Source organism: Scleropages formosus, chromosome 21 (genome assembly GCF_900964775.1).
Source record: "Scleropages formosus chromosome 21, fSclFor1.1, whole genome shotgun sequence".
Taxonomy (NCBI): Eukaryota; Metazoa; Chordata; class Actinopteri; order Osteoglossiformes; family Osteoglossidae; genus Scleropages; species Scleropages formosus.
In genome coordinates, this window is record NC_041826.1 from 18,979,373 (window position 1) to 18,997,986 (window position 18,614).

Genomic DNA, 18,614 nt, shown 5'->3' on the forward strand with positions numbered 1-18,614 from the left:
GGGCAGTAACGCGGCGCCTCGGGAAAAGCGTCGCCGGATGAGCCTCGGGACGGCGGTAGACACAACAGAGAGACGGCAAAGGTCGCTGGGTTATAGAAAACATAGTTATGTTTATTCTCACATGTTTCACACAGACAGCAGGCCCCGTTTCGGTTCGGGAGGAAGAGGGCGACTCTGCGAGACAGTTCATCGCGTTTCATCGAGTATCGTCGCACGCTGCGGAGGAGCGTTTTCGCACCCCTCGCTTCGGACAGCCAATGAGAACGTCGCCTGGAGGAGAAGCTGCAGACCAGAGGCGGGCAAACGACATGAGGCAGCAGGAAAACGTCTTTACTTCGCAATATACATCCAACATACAGTACAAATCCTCACTACGACATTCCTGCTTTAGTCACGTCTTTTTCATAGGGTGTTTGTTTCTCCGGGAATCTCAACACTTTTCGAATACAATTACGTCCTGTTTGGCACATTCTTTTTTTCAACATGTCAGCTTGCTGAATGTCCTTGATACAGTAATTGTGTTCGGTTCAGCCGAAAGCTTTCTTAAGAAATAAGACTGTTACCGGGGGGGGGGGTGTAGTAAACAGTATACATGAGAAAACAGCATGGGCGTAAAGATGGAAACACAAACATGTAAGACAATGCGTAAATTGGAAAATAAATACCACAAAGTTAACAACGTAGAGTCATTCAGGAGATCTTGACTGACGGAGTTCCTACGTTTCCGAAGCACGTGATATTCCCGTGAGGTACCGTGGAGTAATTTACAATGCTGCAGCTTTGTCCCAGGAAAGGCAATGCACCGAAGAATCACCTGATATCACTCATGAAAATAAATATGTCGAAGTGCACGTTGTAGTCCTGAGAAGAACGAGTTCCTTTGCAGAATTTGGCGTTTTTTTTTTTTTTTGTTTTTTTTTTTGTCGGATCCTATCGGCCGAGATCTGAGTTCTCTCCTTAAAAACACGGGAAATGATCGTAACCGTAGTGTTGCGATTTTAATTTTGGATTGGGGGGGTCGACGTTCATTCTTCTCAATATTCAAGATTCTCTCCTACTGCGACCTTCTTACAACAAAACCCTCGCTCTCATCCTCCAAAGACGTCCTGAACCACGTCTCGCCAATCGGCGATTTCCCCGTTTCGCTCAACACTAAAAATGTGTCATTATTTAAAGTCTCAGTGTAAAAGCATGTCCTTTTCACCCACAAGGTGGAACAGTTAGTTTTTTTGTGCATGTGCTTCATACGAGGACTTTCTCGGGAGCCCCGTGACCGCGGCGCGGCTCTACGGTCGGCTTCTTCAACGAGCAGGTGCAGCCGGCAGCCCGAACCCCGACCTTCACCCCCGGGGGATGAGTTGCGATCATAAAGTGGGCCGAATGCAGCTGATCACAAAGCACTATATGTTATCCTGAAATGGTTCCGTTTCTTCCCGAGTCCGAACGCGCGCAGCCGTTCGCACGTGACGCGTCGACCTCGAAGAATCGCAGAACAAAATACGTTCTATACACGTGCTAAGCTGCGGGTCACCGACCTAATTAGATTCACCGAGGGCTCCGGAGAAGATCTGCACCAAAGGTCCTCTGTTTCTTCTCCAGAGAGGAGCCACCCTCGATTGGCAGCGCCTTCCAGAATTTGTTTGGAAGCGCAAGCTCGCTGCGTGGAATCAGTGCCCCACTTGTGCGAATCGCTACGATCGCGCCAATGCCGAGGGCCTGTTCTTTAGCCTACTTTATCGATTTCGATTGTGCTTTGGGTTAGCTCCTTTCACGCTTCCCGCCTCCCTCTCTTCCACGTGTCCGGCGCCCTTTCGATACCCCGATCGGAGAGGCCGCGCGGAGTCGCCGCCGGCGGGAGGCCAGATGGTCGAGCGGCCTTTTTCGTGAAGCTCCGGGAAGAGGAAAAAGCCCGAACCAGATGTGAAATCCAGCGAGGACGCTTTGGTCACATCTGCCCTGCCCGGTCAAAGGGGCCGCTGGAACTGCTGACACAGGTTATTACGTGAGAACAATGAAGCCTAAGTTACTCCCACTTCCCGAAAAAGATACGCTCCACTTTGAGGAACAAAGCTCGCTTTGCCCGAAAGGACCACTAATATAAAGTTGCACGGTGAAGTAATCTACACCTTTTTATATCCAAGGCTCGCCGGTACAATGCTTATCTCCTAAGATCAGCCTGGCAAGTGGTAAACCCTCTTAAAGGGGAGATTATGTGTTCAAATCCTAGCTCTGCATGTATGTACATCTTCTTAAGGCAGCTTTTACCTCAATAAGACTGCGGTGCCATTAGTAATGGCATTACCGTTCCGCTCTCCTTCTGTTGGGCCTCGAGGCCGAAAATCTTTGTTTTTTTTTTTTTGTTTTTTTTTGGGGGGGGGGTTTCGGTCGCAACTTCCCCTGAGTTCTATCGCTGAAGCCGAGTTCCTGCCGGCCCCTCCAGGTTCCTGCGCTGGGCCTGGTGGTTTCCCGTGGTGCGGACACCGGGTGTGGCTGGACAAGGGTTCAGAGAGTGCGGGGGAGGGGAGGGGAGGGGAGGGTAGGAGTCAAAGCTGGAGTTTGAGAGAGAGGCTTTGTTCAGAAGGAGGCATCAGAGCGCCAGTCCTTACAGAGGCCCGTCTGCCGCTCTCCCAGCAGCTCGCTGTCATCGGGACGCCACATGGACCAGTCCGCAGCTGGCGCTGAGCATTTGCATTTCCCGCTCTCCTCGCCGTACGCCTGCGTATTGCCACACTTTCTCTTCCGATTCAAGAATTACACGCTATGCTATATATATATTTCAAATGATACAAAATCACATGTCCCAGAACGAAATCAATGCAATAAATGCGATCTTTAAAACCCTTCACTGTGCTGGATCATAGCTACCGTGCATATCTTCATACTTCATATGTTTGCCTTTAGTATGCAAATACTCAGCATCTGAAGCCGTTTTTCTGCTCGCAGTTGAAAAATATTTGGCAAGTCATACTGGTTCTGTCTCGAGCTGTCATCGATTCGACCAGTGGTGTGACATCGCTGTCTTATTTTCCTCTGGAAGCGATGACGTTCACTTTTTTTTTGGTAATTCAGTACGAATATATGAGCACCGGCCCATTTTAGACGGACTCCACAGTCGTTCGAATCAAATTCTACTCCTTTTGCTTCGCACGTTCATCTCCCGGCTACGTGGAAAGAGAATCTCGTTTCGTCTGGTGAAAAGTTCAAAACAGTGGCACGGAAACAGCATGCGGATGGTACCGAGTTCACGAAATTCGTTTTGCTTTCCTTGCTTTCGACGGCTCGTAAATAGAGCAATGGAGTAAATTGCAGGAAACGGCGCGAATCGTTTTCTAAATAACAGCTTTCTCACACAGACGGAGGCTAAGGAATGAACGCAACCTCGGTTACTTCTACACGTTGGGTTCTGTGCGCTTGAGTCTATTCAACGGAAAGATGGGTGTTTAAATATCAAAACCGCACATTTTGTACTTTGACAATAAGACCAACCATGAACCGTATCGAAAAATAAGTTAACTTATACGTAACGAGTTCCATGCATTAAGTGTTACGGTTTATATGCTAGACTTAGTTTGGACAACCATATAAATAATGAGTTCTTTTTATCAAAAACTGGCACTGCAGTTTTATCAGTACAGACTGAGCATGGTAATGAGCCATCAATACTGTTGTGAAACACTACACTGTTGACTGCGGTGAGCGACCACCTCCCGTCGCGGCCGTCCCTGACGCGGGCCGCTCCGAATGGACTCGACGTTCGCCGGCAGCTGAAGCGATGCTCAAGCAAAGGCACATAGTCCCACCGCGGAATGCTCCTTCTCTTGCATGTTCCATGAGCTTAACTGTTCTCAGTTTTCCGTAGATGAACACTTCAATAAATAACACACACATCTACACATTATATGTACACGGTTTATACACTACATGCAATTCATTTAACTTAAATAACTTATATTTACAGTGCCCCCCCCACCCCCACCCCCCGCCCCCAACAACTCTCTGGCCAACGGCGAACCTTCGAAGAGGGCTGCTCTGCGACGCTATGTCCTGCGGCGTTTGCGGGAGAGCGCGCACACACAGGACGTGTCTATCCTGATCCAGGTCCAGCCGCCGAAGGTCAAGGCCCGCACGTACGTTTGCGATGTCTTGCACTGCGAGTTCCAGTGTTTCTCGTCAATCCCTCGGCAGCTGCGCTTGGTGCTCATGCATTTGGTCTCGTAAAAGTACTGCTTCACTTCCGAGGTGCTGGTCTTGATGGTGCCCAGGACAGTGACCTGCCGGCCCTGGATGTCCACGGCGCTGGTCTTGTCCGTCACCCACTGGCTCTCGCTGTCGCATACCGAGTACTCGCCCCTGTAGCTCCTGTGCTTGGCGTAGCGCTTCCTGCGCGTTCTGTTGGCCGCCTCAGGGCCTCCCACGTAGTCGTCCGCCAGGTACATGGGTGGAGGCTGCAGGGGTGGCTTTTCGCTCAGGACCACCCTAGGCGAGTTGTAGCGTTTGTGCTGCCGGAGCAGTTCGGCGCCCACGTCCAGCGCGGGGGGGAGGGACACCGGCCTCCTCTCTGGGTAGTCTAGACCCGTCGGCACCACCTGTCCATAATCCAGGCTCTGGGGAGAGCTGAGCAATTCCTGGGGCTGGTCGTTCCGCATCTCGTCGTGTCTGTGTCTACTCCTCATGATGTCCGTCTGCAGAAGCCTAATAATGAGGGAATTGACAGGGTCCGGGGTGGGCTTTCGTCTGTCCATCGACGTGGCCTGGATACCGCAGAGGTATGCGAGGAACATCACGTACAGCAGGATGGACATCACTAGATTCACCTGTATAATCTATACAGAAGAAACGACAGCAACGTTGGCATCAGTCGTAATGGATATAAGCATACAGGCTAATGGATTTTTTTATTTTGGGCAACTATCTCAACCAAGAAAGCATGTGCACTCTTGTTTTCAACCCTTGCGTATTCTGGTTCCTGTGCTCAGTTAGATTTTTCTTTATTTGTATGTTTACTGAGTGAATGCAGCTATTCAAATTATATTGAAGTGAATAACTTGCAGAACCATAAAATATTTTTCGTTTCTTTGATCATTGCTTTGATCAGACTTAAACGTTGAATTTTTTTTTTTCTTTTTAATCACATAAGCTGCTATATTATTACTCGAACCCTCAGTCATTTAGTGTTCTTTGCTGAAAGCCAAAATGCCGTTCGCTCCTGGTAAAAAGACAATTGACTGAAAAATGATGGTTGATTCATTTAAAGGGAGAAAATAAAGAAACATTTTTCTTCCCACTAATTGCAAAGATGTTGTATGATGTGACTAAAAACTCATTTCACAGCTGCATTCAGTTGAGCAATATATGAACCCTGCAATGTATTCATCTTAATTTGAGACAGAAGCATAAACAAGAGCAAAAATAGACAGGCGTCCAGTTGGACCAGGACCGCAAATCAGTGATCTAAATTCATTTATATTATATGGGCTTGCAAAGTGGACATTAACAAAGTCAGAAATATTCCTCCTGCTTCTCGGAACAAATACTCAACCTCAGTTGCTTCACTAAATAAGCCATATTGAGTAACAAATTTTAAGTCAACTTGAAAAGAGTATCTAGGCAGATAAAATGACATATATAATATATATATATATATATATATAATGAATAAAACCTACCTTAACAATATTCCTCATCATCCATCACCATAAAGCTCGAGATACCCCCCAGCAACCTTCGAGTTACAGTCCAAACTGACTTCAGCTCTTTTAGAAAAACGCCACCCCACACTGCTGCTGCGTACATTAACCTTTCTTACATTTGCCAGGTTAATATCCTTTAGATGTCTTTCAATGGTAGCAGTAAAGCAATAAATCACATGGGGTGAGGAAGCGGAGGAAGACCAGGCAGTCTTTGTTTTGCACATGTCTCACAACGCTATTTAGCTTGATTTCTTGAACTACACGTGTTTAGCCTGGGCTTAGCGTCCGCAACGACGTCAGCCGTCTCAAAGAGAAACAAAAGCTATTGAGCCTAAGTGTGCCTGAGCATCATTCCTCTTCCCATTCAGCCTCATGCCCCATGCGGTACGCAGAGGGTGCATGGAGCCGGAGGGGCTGATAGCTGGTGCCTTCTATCAAGCCGCACCATTGTGTTTATTATTCAGGGCTGCCTGTCAGCTTCCTGACCTTGATCACAATGAAAATGTGAAGCACTTGTTCTCTGTTTATTATCCTTTCCTAACTCCTTAACTGCTCTTGTTGGGCTTAATCAGGCTGCCGGAGCTCATGGAGACCCCAGCGGCCTTTCAAGTGCAGGACAAGAGTACTCTGGGTGCCAAGGTATTGTAGATGCTACACATCTACAAAGCCCACAGAAGACTAAATAACACCTTGACCAGCTACTGTATTTTTTAAATCTGCCCCTGTTACAACCATCTCTCAGCGTCCTAGAAACTGATTTTATGACTTCTTTATTTGTTGTGCTGTGTTCCTAAATGTTGACATAGTTACTGGAGGCCAGAGTAACAGGGAAGGGGTTGTACATGTCTCATGTTTTGTGCGTTACCAAGTACATTTCTGCCAAAGCTTGTCTTTAGGGACTGCAGTACATACTAATAAAAGCCAACAGTTACAAATGTATTGTACATATATATTGTATTTGTACGATGGGGTGCAGCGGGTTTGGCCGGGTCCTGCCCTCTGGTGGGTCTGGGGTTCAAGTCCCGCTTGGGGTGCCTTGTGACGGACTGGCGTCCCGTCCTGGGTGTGTCCGCTCCCCCTCCAGCCTTACGCCCTGTGATGCCGGATTTGGCTCTGGCTCGCCACAAGCGGCTTCAGACAGTGTGTGTGTGTATTTGTATGTAATACAGCCTACAGATAAAATCTGAAGTTCTTTTGATTTCATATAGCAATTGGGTTCCTGGAGGAAGCTCTTGGCACTGCGATGTACGGCCTACAGGAAGAGCAGCACTGCACAAGCCAAAGGTGACAAAGCACAGCAAGAGTCCCACACTTAAATACACTTAAGAACAGAGCCAGTGGGAGTCAGTGCTTTTGTTCAAGTTCTACTGATCATTGTCGGTGCACGCATATAAAACTGTTATAAATAAAACAAAGGCAGACATAAATCATTCAGCACCAAATTCCAGGTCAGTGGGTCCTGGATGGAGTGACTCTTTGCAGTCGAGAACATGGCCTGAGGGCAGCAGTGACCGGACCTGAAGGTGACCGAGGATGGCAGCTTCACGTACGCCGTGAAAGTCACGATGGCAGTCTGGACTGTGGCCCATCTCACTTGTCCTCCTCACCCATGTGGGGCTAAGAAGAAGGGAGACCTGCTTTCGGTTCACCTCACCACCACAGTAACCCTCTCCCAAAGGTGGCTCTCCTGGAAAACTCTAGGACATTTTCAACAGTTTCAGTAGAAGGACCTTGACTGGACTTATAAGACCCTATTGGGTTGTATCAGCCTTGTGAGAGGGGTGGTCTGACCCCAGTGACAGATACCATGCAGCAATGTGAAGATATAAACCTCAACTTTAAAATTAGTCTTGCCAGTGCGTTTGTATATCCCCTTCTCCAACACATACTAAAAGTCAGGGACAGGGCGGGATTTTGGTGTTCAAGCTCTGGACACTCGCTTCAAAATGTGCAAAAAGAAGGGGAAAAAAGAGGGAAATGTGCAGAAAGAGCGATGTCGATTGACATGATGCATTTGAAACTATTCTAATGTTAAAGCATGTGATTGATGGAGACGCCAAAGAAAAAAAATTTCTAAGGAAATGTCTAGAATTTCTGGAATTATGCTTTTGAGATTTAAGTTTCAGTTGCAATAGATTTCTGTGTCACACTTTTTGCCTCATTTGCTTATTTTTGCTTTTTTTGGTTTTTAAAGTCGTCCCCTTTCACAGGCCCTCAAAATTTTGTAAGCTCTAGGCACTGTGCCTACAAATCTGACCTGTCGGGGAGAGGTCCGAAGTGATGTCTCATACCCACATCATGCTGTGCAGGGCTAATGGCGAGTCTGACAGGGAGGGAAAGCAGGGTATCATGTGTACTGGCCTTCCACTGTGAGTGTTTTCTCCCAGAGATATCCGTGTTTTAGCAGGTTAAAAGACATATGTGCTGCAGTCCAATTTCCTGGTTATGGCACCTACCTACCCACCTTTGGGAGTGCAGTCAGTCTGTGATGTTCATGTTATTGGGCAAACCACCTGCGGACATCCGAAAGGCAGCCCTGAGAATCTTAAAAATACATTCCGTCATAAATCGAATCTCACTTATTGTTGTAATAACACTGAGCAAGGTAATTACCTGTTAAAATTATCCACCTGAATAAATGGGTAAATATTTATTGGTAGCCTAACATTTTAAGTCACTTTGGAGAAAACAATCCGGTAAATGAAGAAATGTAAATATATAACGGAATAATTTTGATCTTAATATTGCAGTCATACTGTATAATGTATTGTATTGTATTCCCATGTAGCTCCCCTACTCATTTCTCCGCACTGGCTTCCAATAGCTGCCCGGATCAAATTCAAGACCCTGGTTATTGTCTAAATGCGTCAAAAGAACTGCTCCTAGCTGTTTACAAGACTTGATCAACCGCTACACCCCAACTAAACCACTTCACTCGTCTACTTTTGCATTGTGGTGGAATGACCTCCCACTCTCACTCAGAACTGCTGAAATTCCGTCTGCATTCAAGAAGGGTCTGAAAACTCACCTCTTCCGGACTCACTTCGCTCATGATCTCTCCAGCTAATGAACGGTATAAACTTTATGATCATGCTTAGATAAGCTTTTACACAGCCGCTACCCCTGTATTGTATGTAAATGTTTGTGTACCTTTTTTTTTTTTTAAAAAAAGAAAATGTAGGAAGGTGATTAGGAATTGTCTATCCTGAGTTTTGTGCACCTACTCGAGCGATAAACATCGGTGCATAAAGTGGAAAGAAACAAACTAGGTTTACTTAAGAATCACATGTCTGCAACTATGTCTCTCCTTCTCCTAATGTAATGCACAAATTGTATTTTCTCTGAGATGTACATTGCTTCAGAGAAAAGCATATGTTAAATGAATAAATGTAAATGTATTGCAAGTGTAGTAGTATACTGTTGATAATTAGGTATAACGAGAATATTCTTGTACGAGCTGCTGTTGTGTAATGTTTAATGCCTCTTGCATGCCTTCATTATGTTTAATCACAAAATAAGACTGCAAATATGCCATTTAACAAGGAACTCACACAGTTTATGGCCACAAACACTGGAAATGTTACAAAGAGGCAGCATTAGAAATTCTGCAGTAAAACCCAAGAAATGTTAGTCTTAAATGATTTATTTGGCAAGGATCAAAGATGTTTAGAAAGACCTTCTGCGCACACAAGCACGGAAAACGTTCAGTCTTGGAACAAAATTAGGGTTTGTTTTTCTTCATTCATCCCCAGCCCCCACTCTTGTCAGCTTTACCCGACAGTCTGAACAACGGCCCTTGGCGGATAGAGGACGTTCGTGTAATTACATACACCGACGCCGTTAACAATCAATAATCACTGCTAATTTAGCGTTTTTGGCACGGCTGAAACTGGCAACCTCATTAAAATCGCAAGGTTTTGGCTTTGGAAGAATCGCAGCACTTGGGGCAAAGTCACCGTACAGGGAGAAAAAGCACTACTTCAGCACCTCACTGCCAGACACATTCCACTGCCCTCAAACACACTTTCACTTAGCACAGAGGCGTGAACCAAACCCAGGCTGAGCGCTGTGGGTGATCAGCATTAGGAGACCGTTCAAGGCATGCAATACAGAGAGCCTCTCAATGCAAAATCACGTTTACAAAGTGGCCGCTTCTCACAGTGTGCTGTAACTACCTGCCTAATAGCTTGTTTTACAGTACAAAATGGGTACGCAGACTTCTGTTTGAAAATGCTGATCCTAGTCATCTTAGAAAACTTGAGTTGAGCGTGCCAGGTGGAAAATGTCCATAACGTGCAGTTGTACATTTCTTTGCCAAAACATTGCCCTCAAAGGTCACTGAGATGTAAGAGAGGTACTGTTTAAGTTAGAGCAATGGAAATGAGCAACTCTCAAATCAAATGTGTTGCATTTTCCAGTCCGCTAATAACTGAAGGATAATTGAAGAATTGTGTTAAACCCGATCTGATTTGTGACAGGAAGACATCTGGCGGTGAAAGACAGCGATCGATGCCTTCATTAATAACAGATGCCTGTGGTTGCGCATCTTTGCAGGAAGCTCTTGTCCTCCACTTCTATGTTCTGTTGGAGGGCGACTTGGGACGCGGTCTTCAGAAGCCCTTGTGTCGCATGGAGGCATTCTAACACAGCAGGATCACGTGCTGGTTTAAATTACTGACAAACTCAAAAGGCTGCTATTAGCCTCCAGCTCTGCACAAATAGCACAACCCAGTCAGTAGGCTGCAGACAGTTTTAAGGGCCCAAAATAACCGACATCACAGAAGCAACGTGATTGTCCGGCTGACTGGGGGCTCCCTGAAGTGATTTCCACTGAAACCTCAAATTAAATGTTGGGTCTAATCTGTTCAAATTGGGTACCGGAGCAACTGTCATCTCGGACTGACAAATCACCGCCGCTCATCGGAGAAAGAGACGTAGGAAACGTTTTTTATTTCAGCTGAACTTTTGGTTGGAAAGCAGCGCTATTGCATCTCGCGAGCCCCGAAGATAAGCAAAGCAACAAAATTCCATCTTTACAGAGACTGTACGAGAATTATGCAATGAAGAAGATGGCCATCTATCTGATAACGCCATGTCATCACTGACACTAAGGTGGAGGGGGGGGTCGGACGGCGGTAGCCGGAGGAAGGGACTGATCATCAGGGGATCTGAGAACAGCTCTTTAAGTGCCACAGGGCTTGAACACACACCCACAGCTGCTTGTGCGACACCTCGAACTGTGAACGGCCTGGCAGGAGTTTGGAACCAAACACACTGCGGTTTTCCCAAAGCACAACTGAGCTTTGTTAGGACATTTATAGGCCCCAAAGCCTTGTCTTCTGACGAACAACATACCTACAATTCAGCATTGCTCCCAGCGCGTTGTTCCTCATAACCGTCATAATTTGAAGGAGGAATTCTGGTTTGGTTGACTTTTTATATAACCTAGCCTTGTGATTTCTATCAATGGTTTTGTTGTTTTTTATCTTCTATTTAGTCCATTCTGAAGATAATTTTAGAGGTGTGATACAAAGCAAAACTAAAGTCAAGCACTCAGAATTGTTCAGTCATATTACAAAAGGGGTTTTCATGTATAAATTAATACTGGTGGAATTCACACACGCTGACTGAAACCGCTTGACCCGAGCAGGGTTGCAGCGAGCCGGAGCTTAACCCCGCAACACAGGGCGCGAGGCCAGAGGGGGACGGGACACACCCAGGAGGGGATGCCAATCCATCGGAGGGCATCCCAAGCAGCATTTGAAGCCCAGATCCACCAGAGAGCAGGCACAGGACAAACTTGCTGCGTCACCACACCTCCACTGGTGGAATTAACTGCTCAAAATACTGTAAATCTACAAAATGCACAGACTGATGAGCCGGTGGATGGAATGATTTTCAATACTCCCAGGCGTTGCCTAAGACTCTACAGTAAGACTTACGGGTCCATGAACTTTAAGCTGCTCAATCACTCTGAAATGAGTGTGTATTATGTTGATGTCCCTAATATCTCAGATGATGTCAATACACTGGGAGATAAAGTAATTTCCCAATGTGCTATTCTAACAAAACACGTCTAAGTGCTCTTTCTACACCCTTCGCCCTACACATAGAACATATTCAGTTTTCCCAATTCGAACGACTAATATATGACGTCATTTTTTTCTTTCTTATTCTTGTGGTTGACGACATGTTCAATGAGTTAAAATCTGTTGTTTTATTACAGTTACACGATGTAACAAACATTTCACGATGAACTGCATTTTTAACTCGTCCCGCCACGTCACTCGGTAGGAACTCGCGCCCTTCATTATTAACGTTCCCAGAAGCCACCGCGCTTTTCGCGCGCCCACCTCAAACAAAGCGCCGCCTCACGAATGCAGGCGTTAGAGCGGCTGGTTCGCGCGGGAAGCGTCCTGACGAGAAACTGCGTTCAGGTAACATTTAAGAGCAAAAAAACCCAACGAATAAATGTTATGAATATAAGAAGTGATGACCTTAAAGCGACCGAAAACGCTTAAAAAAAGCCTTAATAAATGTAGGGAACGCTGCCGAAGTGGCAGTGAGTGTGTTTTAACCCTGAACCTCAAGTGTGACTTCACGTTATTTATTATGCTTCCCCCTCCTGGCTGTTTTTATTTTTCCAACTGCTTTTCTATTAGTGAAACGCATCTCTTTCGAGCTTACGATTTCCTTGTGGATATGGTTGAGTTCTGACAGCGGGTGTAAGGTTCCGAAATACGCCTGCTCGTCGAGAGAAAGACTTGGTAATACTGTAGTCTTCAAGGCCGTGAATGACTACGCTGGTTCTTCTGAAAGTTCTTTCTCAAGCCAAAACGGGATGTCAGCCAATCTTTTTGTAAACAAAATAAATGTTGCATTTCCCCAGATGCTGGGCAGAGAGAAACAAAATTTTTTTTTTTTTTAAAAATTAGACAAAATGTACCAAGCTGTACTGTTTTGTTCATTCTTTTATATGCAAACTGTGTGGTACAGAATGATCCATGTTTCCATTAGATAAATTCTATGTTACATGCAGGCCTATGTATGCAGTCGGGAGCTCTTCTGTGTGTGGTATTATGCACCCTGACATACCATGTTGTTGTCCAGGTTGAGCACGGACAACTCCGTTCCCCTGGGATGGGGGGTTCATCGCACGGCAAAGCAGGGCTGCATTGCAGGTAGGAAGGGGCCACTCTCTGACATGCATATTTTCTTTGGATTTTTACAAGGATGTGCTTCACTTTCACCGGGGGCCCAGACGTAAGAGCAGCAGTGTGAAAGTGTGCGTTGCATCTGTACATTATGAGGACTCCAGAGACTTAATCACTAAAAGCACATTTGGGAAAAAGTGAACATTTCATTAACCCTTCAGAACAGAACTCGGAAACAATTCAAAGGCGGGAGACACTTCCAAGCAAGGTGCATCCATCTTTGGATAAAAGGGTGGGCTGAGGAACAAAAGCAGAAACTCACACATCACTTTTTCTACCTGTAAAACAAGCCCACTTAGCTACTTTTCATTGTGCAAACCTTTCCACCAGTCCCCAGTCTTGCAAAAAGCTTCCCATCAGATGTCTACTTCCTTTTTTGAGATCATGTTATGTTGGAAAAGTTCATGAGAATCCTAGCGGTCTACTGGTGTTTCCTAAAAGCGCAGCATCACACAGGGTGAAGTCCTACATCTTTCCGGGTGTTCTAAACGCACAAACGCCTGACATAAATAGAAAGAGCCCTAAGGCCTCAAATAGGCCAGGCGTGCGATAAGCACATTACCCTTTCTGAGGACAGGCTGAGATCAGGGCCAGAGAAGCCCTCTGGGCAATGACCAGCAGATAAGACGGTCCCCAGAAGCAGAGGACCGGTTCTCTGAGAAACATTTGTGCTGATTGGATTGAGTTAGCTGTATTTGCCCAACCGCATATTATAAGACAGATGGAGATGGTAGACACTTACATAGTTCTACTTTTTTTTTTTTTTTTTCTTCCAGTTTTCAATGGACTGTAGGCATGCTTTAAGCATTACTGTGAACATGCAACCATGTGATCAATACTGCACAGGGGATGTGAACAGTAAGTGCTGCATCATTCCCTTTTCCTTTGAGGAAACTCAGTCTGGGAGGTGTCGCTGTGATTAACGTGAAAGGTAATGTTCAAAGGCAAAGCATTCTAGAAAACCTTTCCACACTGCAGTTTTAACACCTTGAGTTAAACAATGTCTGTCTTCATAGTATGTGTTTCTTAGGAAAAGCCAAACAAGCTTTTAGACACTCATGTAATGTGTTGTACCACTGCTGAAACCCTGAACACACTAAAATACCTGCAAAAGGCAGGAATTTGCAGGAAGGAGAATCAAAATTTTCCTTGCTGTTGGCATTCAGATTTGAATCCTAAACTTTCTTGGGGCCTTGTTGCTCAACCCTTGTTATTGAGGCATGAGCTATGACCATTAAAAGCCAGTTTTGACATGTACAATGGACAGTGCTCCTTCAGGTTATCTATGAGGAAAGTGATGTCACATGTTATCTTTGCTTTAGCATCAAAATTATACTGTCATCCTTGGCCTAAATGCCCTAAACCAAAGCCAAAATATGGTAAGTTTCTCTTCCTCCTACTGAATAAGTTTATCGAGTGTCACCCTGTCAAGGTGTGATGGGACATGTCACTGAGCTAGCAAAACCATGTAGTGCCAGATACTTTACCATGCAAGCCTGACAGCTTTCAGGACACACTAGATGGGTGACAAAACTTGCTTTAGGTCACTGATGCCAAATTGTGGCACATAACACTCAAGAGTTCTGTAGGTTTCAGAATATATTTGAACTCTCAGCAGCCAGAGTTTCAGATAGAAATGTCTCCTAGGCAACTGAATAATGCAAACAAATGTTATACTTAGTTTGACACTGAGTCAGACCATAAGTTCTGCCATTCCACTGAGGATGAGGCCGGAACCTTCTCAGAGCCATTACTTTGTTTGACTCCTACAAAATGAATAGCTGAATAAAAAGTCAGAAAGACAAATAAATAGGCAGCTGGTTACATGTGTTTCCACTTACAGTGGTGGTCAGAGTTTAAGCATGTACAACTTGCTTTTAAGGTTTTATGTATCTATATATAAAACATGCATTGTTTCAGTTGATTTCACCATCTTAATACCCACCCCCCTTCTCGAAGATATAGTATCCTATTTTATTAGTTTTCTGGTTGAGGAAAAGAAAATGAACTGGACAAGGTGGTACAATTACTACTTCGTGTAATTAGTTTCTGACCTGTTCTAATTCAAACCCTTGCATTTGTCAGGAAGGGAGCTAAATTCTCTTCTGATATCATAATCCATGAACATGGAACATCTTGTATAGTAAAATCTAACTTGATGCTTTGAGCCTTCTCTGAATAATTCAAATCATTCATAACAAATACAAGTTTTCTGTAGACCTGTGTGAGTTATGATATGTAATAATACTGTCCAAGTCCAAAACATTGTTTTCTTCCATATGGGAGAGCTTCATTGGAGACCCCTTGTCTCTCTCTTTGCAATTCCATGGATGGTATTTGACTTAAAAGATGTGTGGCTGAAAAATACCCTTTTATGTGTGAACTTGTCATTTACTCTAAAGAGAATACTTCTGCACATTTTTAAATTACACATGGTATGTAGCTCATTTAAAACTTTATAGGCATAACACATGGAGTCACATCACATTGCTTGTCACATGCTAGTTAGGATCACTTCATTGCTTTTCACAGTACTACAGCCACTCCTCTGCATGTCCAACTGCTCTGCTGTTACTACACTGCGTGGTGCACTACTAGAATCACTCATTTTTTGTCTCACAGGTAAAGTCCCCTTACTGCTTGACACTCTGTTAGGGTTAACTAACTGCTCAATGCACTTCTACAGCCACTGCACTGCTTGTCACACTTCATGGACTGTTCATCAATGCGTTTAGACAGCTGTGCATACTTTGATTATTAAACGAAATGTCATTTTATAAACCAGTTCATGCATAAGTCCATGTAGCCTGGTTTCAGGCTGAAGTGTAACCCGCACGGCAGAACCAGTGCCACGCTTCACCGTCCCCCTGCCCCTTACCCCAAAACACAAGAGCTGGATTAAGGGGTTTGTGGGAGAATCACTTCATCAGGTTCCGAGACAAGTCCGATTTCGATTTACACTTGGGCTCACACATTAGTGAAAACGCATGAGGCATCACGGATTAAGGCTTGTTCCTGAGAAAGAGGTCAAACTTTGAGCACTGTGGAAAGCACCCATAGCCTGTCTGCTACTCTAAAGGGTTATTCTTTTTGGTAGCGGATGCAATGCTAACCGTGCTGCTCAATGACCACTGGAATGCAGAGAAATTTAAATTGGACCACAAGTCTATCTTTTTGCCAACAGTTGTATTTGTGTTGTATAAAATTTACTTCAGACAGCAGCTAGCATTAGCAGGAACTCAGCATTATCGTATATAATAGCAGGTTACAGTACAGAACACACCTAAGTCATTTAATCTAATTATCAGCGTGTCAAATTTCCGAGAAAAGAGAAGCTTCACGTGCAAAGAAACGACCTCTTTCATACACCGCCGGCTGTCAAAATGCACGTAGTGTATAATCCCAGAGATTAAGCCGCGAACTCGGTGTCAATCTGTAGGAGGATGACCACTGCAAAGCAGGATGCGCAGGCATTCAGTGAAAAGGGAAAGAATCGGAAAGGGACGCTTGCGGAATGCGGCGGGAATCGGTCTCTAGCGCAGCACTCCGTCCCACCTGTTGTTGCGAAACGGACTCGGAGCTCAACAGCTCTGTGCCACCCCCAGTTTTTCCAAACCGTTCTGTATTCCCTTCATGTGCAGCTCGTCTCCTCCTTTCATTTCAATTTGTCAGCGGCATGCATCCATCCTGCGACGTGTCAAAATGTAAGCCAAAGCAAGATATTAAATGGGTTGACAGTAAATACATGTTTTGTTTTTTGAATACGCTATACGATCAATTTGAATATGTATGTGTCGGGGAGTTTGTGATGTGCCCTAGAGGTCAGGGGTTTGAAGTCAACGCGACGCCGCTGTCCGACGTGAAGAACCGCGTCAGTTCTTCGCACTAGATGCCTCCGACCCGCCCTCCGCTCCACACGCGTCTCCCTCAGGAGAAGTCCACGGGTACATTGACATCTTCACGCATTTATGGCAGCAGGGTGCAGTCAAATATTTCATACGAGAACAGCTTTAATAGTATATGACATGACATCATTGTTGTTAAATGTATTGTGTCAAAACACCTCGATGCATTAAGATAAATTATATGTAATTTAGTATATACATTGTTATAACACGCACGCTCAGGTAGCTTTTTATGATTGGTTATTTTTTCGCCAAAACAGTACGGCTATACTGTTTGTAGTTTAACTTTAGCATATGAAAGCGATCAAATGTCACCAAATGAAGTATACTTGCATTTAACTTAAATTACACAGGTTGAACAGGAATGGCAAGTAGAATAAAACAGTGGCGAAGTGCGGTGGTGGTGGTGGTGGTGGTTGACATCGAGTACCTGGCAAATGGTTCGTGCAGCCCGCAGAATCACTAAAGTTAATTCCTTTTCCTGCAGCAGAAGCGTTTACCGTCTTGGTCAAGTCTATTATTTGGCAGATGCTTGCGATGGGAGGAAAGGCCTCCAAAGTGAGACTGATGTATCACCTGGACAAGCGCACAGAATCGAGCGGCACATGATTTCTTGCAGGGCTGCGCACAGCACGTCGAGGAAAGTAAACGCAAAGGGAGGCGCGGGGCCGGAGAAGTTCCCCAGCGCGTCCACACCGCAGATTGCCGAGGATTATCCAGTTTAGGGATTGTCTGCGAATCTCGGACACGACACGGTTCAGGAGCCGAGCCCACGCGCACAGGGGAGGAAATAATGACGTGTTCGCCCTCCCGCAATGTAGTAAAGATGATGATTGTCATTATGCGCATAATAATTAGTAAGAGTAGTAGGGGGCGGTGAGCTGAAGTGACGGGATTCAAGAGTTACAGTATGCAGTGTTGAGGCGTGATGATCATCATGATGGTCGCGCGCTAAGTGTGCGAATGTATAACAAGTCATACACATGGCTACATTCTTCGCAGAGCCAGCTGCGAAACGAAACGTTAGATGACACATTTTCGCGCAAGTGATCGTTTTTATAATTTCTTTTGGTCGCTTTTTTTAATTGTCATGCGCAGCCGTGAAAACCTGCACGAGTTTGCGAACTACACTGATTCACCACGTCTGTGAGGTAGAAGTTCCAGTAAAACCACGAGCAATGGGGCGGGCCGCGTGCAGACGGTTCTGCGTGTTTTGTGTACCTGAACAGGAGGAATGCGTTCCGTGTGCGTGGGGACGTGGCTCTGCTCGCTCACGTCCTCCGTGGACGGCGGCCCGAACGCACCTCTATTATGCTTCAATATTCGACGCTGCGCGCGGGCCGCCGCAAACAGGCATCCCACGGGAGCCCCCGTCGCCCACTGTCCCGAAGGAGCTCGCGCACATGCACGTGCTGCCCATCGGCTATCCCGACCGAGGATCTCGCCGGAGCTGCACTTTCTGCCCCCTTCCAGAAGCACAGCTGTGGCGCGTGCCGAGGTGTCAGCCAGGCTCGAGTTCACTCACTCACACAGCAACAACAACTCCAAAACAAAAGCGCGGGACACGCACGCGAAAGTGTCTTCGCGGGAGAACAGTGTCTTACCGTGATAAAGGTAACCATAGCATCGGTGTGAAAATATCCAGCAGTGCCGACATGAAGGTGATAAGGTAGTAAAGGCTCCTTTCGAAACTTCCCACTTCGGACCGCACTGTGCTGCCACTCTAACTAGCGCGCGCGCTGCACGGCAATCTCCCCTTTCCCCCTCCCTCTCTGTGCCTCTCTCTCTCTCTCTCTCTCTCTCTG

The 18,614-nt window shown here is 45.6% G+C and overlaps 1 protein-coding gene and 1 long non-coding RNA gene across 2 annotated transcripts in view; one reads left to right on the top strand and one right to left on the bottom strand.

The window, feature by feature from the left end:
• Window positions 1–4,028: 4,028 nt before the first annotated feature.
• Window positions 4,029–18,558, bottom strand: ntf3 (neurotrophin 3). The gene is made up of 2 exons (XM_018730087.1): window positions 18,414–18,558; window positions 4,029–4,823 (listed from the first exon to the last, which is right to left on the bottom strand). The coding sequence occupies exons 1-2, from the start codon at window positions 18,429–18,431 to the stop codon at window positions 4,038–4,040; spliced, it is 804 nt and encodes a 267-aa protein (XP_018585603.1). The 5' UTR covers window positions 18,432–18,558; the 3' UTR covers window positions 4,029–4,037.
• The window catches only part of LOC108920948 (uncharacterized), a 52,074-nt gene continuing 45,516 nt past the window's right edge, over window positions 12,057–18,614 (top strand). The window contains exons 1-2 of the long non-coding RNA XR_001965017.1: window positions 12,057–12,127; window positions 12,801–12,871. This is a non-coding gene — a long non-coding RNA (uncharacterized LOC108920948). The remainder of the gene's footprint in view (window positions 12,128–12,800; window positions 12,872–18,614) is intronic.